We start from the raw sequence: 12,987 nt of genomic DNA on the forward strand, positions 1-12,987 counted from the left end.
CTATTGAGTAGGACACAGTTCTGAGACATGTCATTGTCCACTTTATGAACTGTGCGGGAAAGCTTAGCTGGACCATTATCTGCTCTAAGTAATCCCACTCAAGTGAGTCATATGCCTTCTGCATATCGATCTTCAGCATACATCTTGGCGAAATTCCTTTCCTTCCATAGCCCTTTACCAACTCATGAGTCAATAAGATATTATCTTGGATGAACCTTCCTGGTAAAAATGCAACTTGACTATTATCCACTAAGTAATCCATCACCTTTTGCAATCTCCCAGTGATTACCTTAGATATGATTTTGTACAGAACACTGCAACATGAGATGGGTCTGTATTCTCCAATGGTATTAGGATGTTGGACTTTGGGTATCAGTATTATAGATGTGCAATTCACAGCTTTGAACATCTCGGTTATACTGAAAAACTCTTGTGTTGCCTTGTATTATATCTTTGCCTATTATTGGCCATGCCTTTATAAAGAAAAGGGCATTGTATCCATATCCCCAGGTGACTTCTGATCATTGATCTCTTTTAGCGCTGATATTATCTCCTCCTTTGTGACTGGTGCTATTAGCTCCAACTGTTGTGTTCTTGTTAGTCTTGGTCCACTGCTCATTATATCTCTCCTTACTACTGATAACACAGGGTTTGATGATCCTAGAAATTGCCTATAAAATTTAATGGTTTCTGCTTCAATGTCTTCTGCAGTGTCAATTATATCTCCTGAATAGGTAGTCAACTTCCTAATTTGATTGCGTTCTTGTCTATTCTTCATGCAAGAGAAATATAATCTTAGAATAAAATAATCTATAAACACTATTTTTTTTTTGCAAAAAGAAATTAAAACCTTAATTCCCAAACAGAATTCAAACTATAGATCCAATACATTTTGATGGTATTAAAGGAAGCTGAAAAACTGAGAATAGACATGAAATAGAACAATGAATCAGCAACAACAGGTGTTTACAAGTTGCTTTTATTGAGAATCAACAACTAATAGTACATCAGTGGCTGCACAGAAGCAATGTTCGTATAGCCACCACTATACTATATGATGTTGGCTACGCAAGCATTGGTTCAGCACAGCCACGGATGTACTCGTTGATTCATATAGTATGATGGTGGCTATGCAAGCATTGCATCCGTAGTCCTTCTGTTCCCACATCACTCTTGCATCTGAGCAGCTAGTCATGTATATTGAAAAACACACAAACAATGTGGTATCTGTAGCCTCTATGCACTGTCCAAACAGTTGCCTTCCATTGAGGCTCACAATAGCAAGTGCATCTGATCGGCGATCAAAGTAATCAACAAAACCATAGGATGACTTGTCCTTCCTTATGAGATTGTATCCCTCAAGGGGACCGCGAGTGCTAGAGAAAACCTCTTGAACAAGTAGTTTCGTTACTTGTGGGTTGATGTTTCCAACATACATGCACACTCCAGCAAGTATGCATGTATGTTTAAAACATTAACTAACAAGTCACATAACCACTTGTTCAAGAGGTTTTCTCTAGCACCTGTGGTCCCCTTGAGGGATACAAGCTCATAAGTAAGGACAAATCCTCTTATGGCTTTGTGGGTTACTCTGATTGCCCTCAATAGAAGGCAATTGTTTGGATAGTGTATAATAAGTTTGAGTGGCATTGAACTATATATAAAGATGACCTATTATATCGTATAGTTCATTTGGAAAAATAATAAATTGCATTCCTAAATTATTTTGGAAAACAAATATATATTGACAATATGAAATATACATAGAGATGGACTACCATATTTCCTAGTTCATTGGGAAACTAATTAATGGCATTCCTAATTTGTGTTGGAATCAGATGTAATGACCATATTAAATATACATACACATGACCTACCATATTTCCTAGTTCATTTGGAAACATAATAAGTTTTATTCCAAATTTTCTTATAGAATCAGATTTTAGATATGGTTGTTATTTACTTACCTATATGAGTTAAATCCTTATAATTAAACCTTTTGTTTTGGGAAAATAGTTGTGGAAGGAAGTAAATGAAATACAATAAAAGTTAATTAATTATATAAATTGTATTAGATCACTAGAAAATTAAATAGAATTGTCATAGAAATATGTGGTTCTTTTTTCACATGATAATCAAATGAATGATGATTAGTGAATTAGTTTAATATAAAATGTCAATTTAAAACTAGTTTGACCAAACTTTTGAAAGAATCTAGGGGTCTTATATGTCCCCCAAGTTTATGATTTAAGTTGATATATCCCTCGCTAAAAAGTGATTCATATATACCCATATTGTTACATAAATGACCCAGATTTACCCTTTTTGTCTAATGGGTTTAATTTATTTATTTTTTGATATTTTATTAAAAAATAACAATCCATATATATAGGGTTATATTTTATCCTTCTCACTGTGAATTTTTTTACATCTTTGATTCAACGACTAATTTTGGTTTATTATTTTGATGGTCAAATTTATTTTTTCACCCATTGTCTTGTAAAATTTATCATAGATGCATGCCCCAATATTATTATTTTCATACAAAAAAATAAATTACAACATAGCCACAAAAAATTAATTTTAAATTATTTTTTTACTTTATTCTTATGCTTCATTCACACTTTTTTATTTGTATTTCTCATATGTTCACACTAAAAAAAAATAAGAATAAGAAACTCAAATAATGAAAAGCAAATAGATCTACTAGGAGATGTTGAAAACTCAAATTCGTCATGTCTTGGTGTCTGACATTGTTGTTTTAATATTTCCTTGTATTTTTATTTTGGTAATTTGTTTGTTGCCCCAAACATTGGTTGTGCTTGAATTAGATTGTCTCCTCTAGGTTCAAATAGAAGGGGAAGTTTAGATTTGGATTTTCTTCTGCTATTGCCCTGTTGTGCACCTTTGTTTGTGCTTGCCTTTCGCAAAAAGATTTTTCATTTCATTTAGTTAAAATGTAAAAAAAAAAAAAAAAAAAAAAATATATATATATATAGTTGTTCAATTCTTAAACTCAATCTTTTTAATTCAACTCCGGCTTACATTTGTGATTCTTCCAGTGAGGCATACCCAAGTAGAGATGTTCCTTGAAGGCTAAGGTTTTCAATTTGCAACTTCTGCAAAAAAGAATTCTCTACTTCACATGCACTAGGGGGACACCGGAACACTCACAAACAAGAGTGGGCATTAGCTAAACGGCGAGATGGACTTGAAGATGGTGTTTCACCTTTTGTCCCTCTCAATATCATCCTTACTATAATCCCTACTCAAATTTCAACTCACACATGCTATTTCACAATCTTTTTACTATTCAATCATCATTTGGTATTTGGAGAGATTCTTCCATGATTCATAAGTCTATTTCCTATCAGACATGATCATTTTCTTCAGGCTACAATTATTGTGAAAAACTTCATTGTATTTACGAGCTATAACAGTTTTCCCACATCAATGATTGGACTAAAGCTACGAAATTTAGTAGATGTGTATTATTTAAATTTGGATTTATTTATGGCTCAATCATTTTTTTCATCGCAAACTTAGTGTTTAAAACAAAGTGGTTAACATTAGAAGTTCAAGAATCAATAACATTAACATTACTAGAGTAATTTTTTTATGACATTAACATTGCTATAATAGTGAAAATAATAGATTATTATTATATAAATCATTTATCTAAGATATGAATGTTAGATTGTAAGCTAAATGTTGATCAATCAGATGATATATATTGTAATTTGTTGTCTCTTAAAAATATTTGGATAGGGAAAAAAATTGTTCTTGTATGTATCAAAGATATATAGAAATGACATCCACTACTTAAAAAGAATTTGTATTACTAAATTTAATGAGATGATTTTTAACCTATACATTTACAAATTATGATTAATCTTGCAATTGTTTCTTCATTAAGAAAACTTCAGATAAATACAGCATAATCATAGAAAAAAATAATCTCTAAACCATTAAAATTTCTTCATGTGAAAGGAAAAATTGACGCTCGACAAATAGGACAATCCCTCTTCCTCAACAACCAGTGTTTGATGTAGTTGGCGTGATATTCATGTCCGCAACAAAGTGCACCAATGGTCTCTTCATGCTTATATTATGCCTGACAAATGACACAAATATCTGTTGATAAAAGGAAGATAGTATACCAAGCTTGTCCCAGCAGCCAGGTTTGGTCCTCCGGGTAGCAACCTGGCCGGTATACACCCCACAGAGAAAATTGGGTTGTGAGGTGAGTAACTATATTCAACAATCATTTTTTCATCTGGGCGCCTATTCATTCTTTTTTGGGGTGTATAAAGCCACGGAGCAATTCAGGCATCTATCTTATTGTATTGATGCAATTGGAGAAGGGTTGCGAGCTCAAACGAATAGAGTTCTATCTTTTCTCTCTTTCGGTCGAGTGAGTCACGTGCGTTCAAATTAAAGTTAAAGAAGAGATAGTAACTCGACCTTAGGCAGAGGTTTGAAAATTTCTCTTTCAATTGAGCTGATCACCTCCCTTCGCTAGTTAGAGTTGTGCTCTTCCTCTTCAATTTTGTGGGATTATTTATGTTTTTAGGTGCAAAAACATGATTAGTTCTTATTTTGACATACCTCATTGTTACTTCCTCATCTTGAAGAAGATGTGAAGTCCCTCCTCTTGTCACCAGAAAGGGGTTGATTGTTGACGGAGAATAATATGGAGGATCTCCCCAATTTTGTGAGGATGGATCTTGAAGATTGTCTACTAAAGCAATTGTCCTTAAGAGAATATTTATTGAATCATGATTACTCATGTTAGTTATAACAACACCAGAATAATGAGTAGGTGAGTTACTCATTGTTCAATAACACTAATTCAAAGAACAAATTAAACAAAAACTAGAAATGCTTTTGAGTTCTTGTAAGGAAAATTAGCAGCAGAAATAATGTATAATAGGTTTGACTGACACTGAACTCGTAGTAATTGTGTGGTGTAATCATGCTCTACAAATCAATTCTTCTTTGTTAAATTAGTTTCAATATGTACCAATACTTAAGAGAAGTCTAGTATCATGTTAATATCAACTGATACATGTAATCTGAATGTTAGGAACACACCTTTGTATCAGCCCGCCCTAAGTGTTACGCCGCAAGCCTACACCCTAGACGTGGCTGGCACTTGAGAACCATCACTGGTCCCCAAGCAAACCCTTGGCCTAGCTGACTACCTAGCGGAAAACTTGCTCAAGCAAAATGGGAACTCTAAGTGGAAATATTAACTCAAATTGTCTCAACAATAACTCAACTCAGTAAATGTCTGAAATGCTTAGTTAAACATAAGTAAGTGACTCAAAGTCTCAAAACATCAACAAGAGAAATAGTGAAAGACTACACAACTACTAACTATCTCTGAAGCCTCTAAATACTATGATAGATGTTGAGACAAGACCCTCAACAACTTAACAAAACAGAAATAATAATGTGAATCCCTCTAGAAAGCAAGGAGGCTCACCAAAGCTAGGTGGAGTGCAAATGGTATCAAAGAAGCACATGTTGGTGACCTTGAATTATTGTATCTACCTCATAAATATGATGTAGGTCGAATGAAATCAGTACATTGAATGTTTGAGCATGTAGATAACTGAGTTGATAACATGTGAAACAATACTCACCTCAACTGAACTCCTATATGAAAGCAACAATAAGAGATGCAATATTTAAAGTTTTTAAAACGGTAGATATCAACTCAAAATGTATAAATATATAATAACATACTATTTACTCTTATTTGGGAGATTTTCTAAACGAAAGTCATCACTATGAGCTATGTGATGATACAACATCTCGCCCACACTACCAAAATTGTTCTATACCTTTTCGGGGTATAGAACACCTCAACCGAGTTGACCCACTAAGCTATGCTTAAAAGCAACAAGGAGTCATCTAAAAAGTATGATCATTTACCCATGTTGGCTCATGGTTTATGGGGAATGTGAGTTGTATGAACTCATCCCATATCGGTGCTCAATACTACTCCCAATAATATATGAACTCATGCTCAAATGTATAAAACATAAATCTTTCTCAATTTGAGGTAAGTACTCAAAATATCCTCTTAAAAGAGGTAATACTTTGAAACGTCTTTGAACTCATAAACTCATTTAAAAATCAGTGTTTCCCTTTTTTAAAATGTAAAAGTGTTACATTTGGGAATACTTAGTTCCCTTATACTATTTTTCAATCATGAATAAAACTCTTCTCATTCACATATTTACTTTCTCAAGACTTAGTTCAAAACTATAATTATTTGCAACAGAATTTTCAAAATGACTCAAAAGTATCTCTTGAACTTTCCTCTTTACTTTAATTTGAAATGTAATTTAATACATGTGATTAGGACATGTAGGATCTATAAAGTATTAATGAATACTTTAAGAGTTAATATTGAGAAGAGAATGTAGACACAATTCGAAAGAACACACATGAATGGAATGACGCAAAGGAAAAGGACCAGGTGACCTTGGGGTACTGAGTGGTGCAGGGCACCTGGCCCTAAACTACTTACAGGAGTTTGGGTCGCGCTGTTGGCATAGCACGCCAAGCCCCAAACTATTGACCAGTATTTCTGGCGTTATGGTGGCGCGTTGCCCACCCCCGTACCTAGAATTCTAACGATTTCTTCTACTTAATTTCAGGTCCTAACTCATCTAGAATCGAGTGATTTCTTGTAAACTCTTTTTGATTCACAAATCCAACACGAATTCATAGAAATTACACAAAATTCTCATCAATAATCACAGCTCATGCTCAAAATCCTCAACCCAAGAAACTAAGGAACTTCCATTGTTGAAGAATGAAATAACAATCAAGAACCAAACAAGAATATCTTAATATAACAATTTCAGGGATGAATTGTGGATGAACGGTGTAAGAAAGAATGAGTCTGTCACTAAGGGAAACCTCACATACCTGGGAAGAAAGATGTTCTTGGTGAATTCCATAAATCTTGAAGGACGCTTGAACTTAGCCCGTTTTTCTCCTCTTGAAATCTCGCTCTAAATCCCTAAGTGTTTTGAAACGTAAATATGTGATTACAATCTGACTAAACCCTTATTTGGGTCAGGAAAAACGTGCTAAGACAAGTGGGAAAAAATAATATCCTTTCCTAAAATGAATGGAATGCCTTAAATGGAGAGGATTCACTCAAACAACCATAACTTTTTACATGGAGTTTGGAATTTAGCGAACTTGGCGGCGTTGGAAAGAGGACTTAAAGAAATTTTATTTGATAGCTCATAGGACACCTAATTCTTTATGTGCTAAAAGATATGGTGCCCAAAACTAAAAACTGAAGGGTGACGTACATGAATATCTATTTAGCTCTTTCAAAGTCTGACGTGTTACAATATCTCCCTCTTGGGAACATTTGTCCTCGAATGAGATCACACTAAGCAGAACAGGGGTGGGAGGCATCTAACAACCAAACTCAAGCACACAACATGCAATTAACATAACTTAACATATCAACTTAAAGAGTACTTTACAAAGGGTTAGTACCTTGGTTTGGAACTGGTCCGTAAAGAAAGAGATGAGGGTATGACTTCTTCATATCCTCCTCAGCTTCCCAAGTAGCTTCCTCAACAAATTGGTTCCTCTATAACACCTTCACTGATGCAACTTTCTTGGTTCTCAACTTGGGAACCTGACGATCAATAATCTGAACAGGCATCTCCTCATAAGATAGGCTATCCTTGATACCAATATTTTTAGTAGGCACAATAAGTGAAGGATTTCCCAAACACTTATTAGCATGGATACATGGAACACCAGATGAACTGCTGCTAATTCTGAAGGTAGCTCTAACTCATAAGCTACATTGCCAACTCTCTTGGATATCTTGTAAGGACCAATGTACCCATGACACCCTTCATAGGTGAAACCTTCAAGTAGACCCAATCATCAACCTGAAATTCTAAGTCCCTTCTCCTAACTTCTGTGTAGGATTTTTGACGACTTTGCGCTGTTTTCAGCCTTTCCTGAATAATTTTCACCTTCTCCATGGCTTGATGAACAAAGTCTGGCCCTATCAACTCGGCTTCACTAACCTCAAACCAACCAATGGGAGATCTATACCTTCGCCCATAAAGAGCCTCATAAGGGGCCATTTGAATGCTGGAGTGATAACTATTATTGTAAGCAAACTTTATGAGAGGCAAGTGGTCATCCTAATTACCTTTGAAATCTATGATGCATGCCATCAATATATCCTCTAAGGTCTGAATTGTGCGCTCTGCTTGGCCATCAGTCTAAGGATGAAAAACAGTATTAAGGTTCACCTTGGAACCCAAACCGTTCTGGAAAGACTTCCAAAATTGAGAGATGAATTATGCACCTCTATCTGGATGATAGACACAAGAACTCCATGAAAACTAACTATCTCTTGAATATACAATCTGACATAATCCTCAGTTGAATTTGTAGTCTTTACTGACAAGAAATGCTCTAATTTACTCATTTGCTCTACGATCACCCAAATCGAATCATGCTGCCTGCGAGATCGCGGTAAGCCAGTAATGAAATCCATATTATAAGCCAGTAATGAAATCCATATTAATCATCCCCCACTTCCATTCCAAAAGGCTATGTTCTGAGCCACACCATTGGGCCTTTGGTGCTCTACCTTGACTTGTTGGCAATTCGGGCACTTAGAAACGAACGCTGCAATTCACCTCTTCAAACTACTCCACTAATAGACTTCTCTCAAGTCGTGATACATCTCTGTGGAACCGGGATGGATCGAGTATCTTGAACTATGAGCCTCTACCATGATCCTCTCTTGGAGTTCATCCATCTTTGGTACATATAATCTACCTTGATACCTCAACACACCATCTCCCCCTTTTTCAAAAGCCATCACCTTTTGCTTATGAACATTTGCCTTTAGCTCAAGTAAAAGAGCGTCTTTATCTTGTTTCTCCTTCACTTGGGACACTAGTGATGATTCAGCCCCATTCAACACCACAACCCCACCTTCACTGGAATCCAATAGAAGAAATCCCAAACGGGCAAGTCTGTGAACTTCCTTAGCTAACTCTTGCTTGCCTTAATCAACATGAGCAATACTTCCCATGGATAACCTGCTCAAAGCATCAGCAACAACATTAGCCATACCTGGGTGATATAGGATACTCATTTCATAGTCCTTGAGAAACTTTAACCACCTCATTTGTTTGAGATTAAGCTCCTTCTGACTGAAAACATATTGGAGACTCCTGTGGTCGGTGAACACATCCACATAAACACCATATAGATAGTGACGCCATATTTTTAAAGCAAACACCACCATTGCAAACTCGAGATCATGAGTTGGGTAATTCTTTTCGTGAATCTTAAGTTGTTTGGAGGCATAGGCTATAACCTTACAATTCTGCATCAATACACAACCAAGTCCAACTCTGGACGCATCACAATAAACAATAAAACCTTTGTACCCTCTGGTAGGGTCAACACTGGAGCAGTAGTCAACCGAGTTTTCAACTCCTGAAAGCTTTTCTCACAAGCTTCAGACCATTGAAACTTAGCCATTTTCTAAGACAACTTAGTCAACAAGGATGAAATAGCTGAAAACCCCTCGACGAACCTTCTATAGTAATAAGACAACACTAAGAAACTCTTTATATCAGTTGGAGATGTAGGTCTGGGCTAATTCTGCACCTTTTCTATCTTTTGAGTGTCAACTCAAATTCCTTCTCCAAATACAATGTGGCCTAAGAATGCCGAGGACTCAATCTAAAACTCACACTTAGAAAATTTGGCATATAATTCTCGATCTTTGAGGGTCTGGAGGACAATTCTGAGATGACTAGCATGATCCTCCTCATTCCTTGAATAAATCAGTATGTTATCAAAAAATACGATGACGAACATGTCAAGATACTACTTAAACACTCTGTTTATAAGGTCCATGAACGTTGCAGGAGCATTGGTCAAGCAAAAAGACATCACAAGGAATTCATAGTGACCATAACGGGTCCTGAATGTTGTTTTCAGGATGTCACTTTCTCTTACTCTCAACTGACCAAGTTTGTTCCGCCCCGAGCCTATACTCTGGGCGTGGCCGGCACTCGAGAACCATCGATGGTCCCCAAGCAAACCCTTGGCTTGGCTGACTACTTAACAAAAGACTTACTCAAGCAAAATGGGAACTCCAAATGCAAAGATTAACTCAAAATTGATTCAACAACAACTCAACTCAGTAAATGTCTGAAATGTTTAGTTAAACATAAGTGACCCAAAGTCTTAAAACATCATCAAGGGAAATAGTGAAAGACTCCGCAACTACTAACTATATATGGAGCCTCTAAATACTACGATAGATGTCGGAACAAGACTCTTGACTAACTTAACAATACAAAAATAATAATGTGATGCCCTCCGGAAAGCAAAGAGGCTCACCAAAGCTAGTTGGAGTGCAAATGGTATCAACGAAGAGCCTGTTGATGACCCTGAACACCTATATCTGCATCATAAATAAGATAGATACATGTCGAATGACGTCAGCACATTGAATATACGAGCATGTAAGTGGAAACTGGAACGTGGATAATTGAACTGATAACATGGGAAATAATACTCACACAACTTCAATATGAAATCAAAAATAAGAGATGCAATCTTTAAAGTTTTTAAAATGGTAGATATCAACTCAAAATGTATAAAGATACAATAACATACTCTTTACTCTTTTATAGGAGATTCTCTAACCGACAACCATCACTATGAGCTATGTGATGATACAACGTCTCACCCACACTGCCAAAACTGTCATATACATTGTCGGGGTATAGAACACCTCAACTAAAAGGATCCACTAAGCTATGCTTAAAAGCAATAAGGAGTCATCTAAAAGGTATTATCCTTTACACATGTTGGCTACATGGTTTATGAGGAATGCAAGTTGTCTGAACTCATCCCCATATCGGTGCTCAATACTACTTCCAAAATTCGGAACAAGACTCTTGACTAACTTAACAATACAAAAATAATAATGTGATGCCCTCCGGAAAGCAAAGAGGCTCACCAAAGCTAGTTGGAGTGCAAATGGTATCAACGAAGAGCCTGTTGATGACCCTGAACACCTATATCTGCATCATAAATAAGATAGATACATGTCGAATGACGTCAGCACATTGAATATACGAGCATGTAAGTGGAAACTGGAACGTGGATAATTGAACTGATAACATGGGAAATAATACTCACACAACTTCAATATGAAATCAAAAATAAGAGATGCAATCTTTAAAGTTTTTAAAATGGTAGATATCAACTCAAAATGTATAAAGATACAATAACATACTCTTTACTCTTTTATAGGAGATTCTCTAACCGACAACCATCACTATGAGCTATGTGATGATACAACGTCTCACCCACACTGCCAAAACTGTCATATACATTGTCGGGGTATAGAACACCTCAACTAAAAGGATCCACTAAGCTATGCTTAAAAGCAATAAGGAGTCATCTAAAAGGTATTATCCTTTACACATGTTGGCTACATGGTTTATGAGGAATGCAAGTTGTCTGAACTCATCCCCATATCGGTGCTCAATACTACTCCCAATAATATATGAACTCATGCTCAAATGTATAAAACATAACTCTTTCTTAATTTGAGGTGATTACTCAAAAGATCCTCTTAAAAGAGGTAATACTTTGAACGTCTTTGAACTCATAAGCTCATTTAAAAATCAATGTTTCCTTCTTTTAAAATGTAAAAGTGTTACATTTGGGAATACTTTGTTCCCTTATACTCTTTTTCAATCATGAATACAACTCTTCTCATTCTCATATTTACTTTCTCAAGATTTAGTTCATAACTATAGTTAATTGCAAATGAATTCTTAAAATGACTCAAAAGGACCTCTTGAACTTTCCTCTTAACTTTACTTTAATCTGAAATGTAAATTAAGACATGTGATTAGGACATGTACGACTCTCAAGGATTAATGAAGACTTTAAGATTTATTATGAAGAAGAGAACGTAGACACGATTCGAAATAACACACACAGATTGAAGGACTAAAAGGAAAAGGAACAGGCGATCATGGCGTATTGAGTGGAGCAGGGTGCCAGGCCCTAAACTACTGGCAGGAGTTTGGGGCGCACAGTTGGCGTAGCGCACCAAGTCCCAAACTACTTATCAGTAGTTCTGGCGCGTCGCCCCAACCCCTGTACATAGAATTCTGACAAATATTTCTACTCAATTTCGGGCCCTAACTCATCTAGAATCGAGTGATTTCTTCTAAACTCTTTTTGATTCACAAACCCAACACGAATTCATAGAAATTACACAAAATTCTCATCAAGAATCACAACTCATTCTCAAGATCGTCAACCCAAGAAACTCAAGAACTTCCATTGTTAAAGAATGAAATAACAATCAAGAACCAATCAATAATCTCTTAATATAGCAGTTTCATGGACAAATTGTAGATGAATGGCGTGAGGACGAATGAGTCCATCACTATGGGAAACCTCACATACCTAGAAAGAATGATATTATTGGTGAATTCCACAAATCATGAATAACGCTTGAACTTAGCCCCTTTTTTCTCCTCTGAAACCTGGCTCTAAATCCCTAAGTGTTTTGAAATGTGAATAAGTGATTTAGAATATGACTAAACACTTAATTGGGTCAGGAAAAACGTGCTAAGACAAGTGGGAAAAAGGAAAAGGCCAAAATACACTTTCCTAAAACTAATGGAATGCCTTAAATAGGAAGACTTCACTCAAACAACCATAACTTTTTACTCGTAACTTAGAATTTAGCAAACTTTTCGGAGTTGGAAAGAGGAATCAAAGACCTTCGATTTGATAGCTCATGGGCCACCTAATTCTCTATGTTTTAAAAGATATAGTTGTTTGAAGTTGACCCAAAACTAAAAGTTGATAGTGACTTACACGAATATCTATTTAGCTCTTTCGAAGTCTGAGCTGTTACACTAA

At 35.8% G+C, this 12,987-nt stretch overlaps 1 protein-coding gene across 1 annotated transcript; it reads right to left on the reverse strand.

Annotated features, from left to right (window-relative positions):
- Positions 1-475: 475 nt before the first annotated feature.
- LOC107058668 (uncharacterized) lies at positions 476-1,438 on the reverse strand. Its single transcript, XM_015304661.1, has 2 exons — positions 1,088-1,438; positions 476-772 (listed from the first exon to the last, which is right to left on the reverse strand). Exons 1-2 carry the CDS (start codon positions 1,436-1,438, stop codon positions 476-478), a joined length of 648 nt encoding a protein of 215 aa, XP_015160147.1.
- Between the last annotated feature and the right edge of the window lie 11,549 nt (positions 1,439-12,987).

The sequence above is a fragment of the Solanum tuberosum genome, unplaced genomic scaffold (genome assembly GCF_000226075.1).
Source record: "Solanum tuberosum cultivar DM 1-3 516 R44 unplaced genomic scaffold, SolTub_3.0 scf00594, whole genome shotgun sequence".
In the NCBI taxonomy this organism is placed as follows: Eukaryota; Viridiplantae; Streptophyta; class Magnoliopsida; order Solanales; family Solanaceae; genus Solanum; species Solanum tuberosum.

Bases quoted from the DNA above. Each gene is read 5' to 3' on its own strand.
- LOC107058668 (XM_015304661.1), bottom strand. From the start codon at position 1,438: ATGTATGTTGGAAACATCAACCCACAAGTAACGAAACTACTTGTTCAA. The intron at 773-1,087 runs GTGCTGAACCAA...TCTTGCATGAAG, and splicing joins CAACGAGTACATCCGTGGCT to AATAGACAAGAACGCAATCA.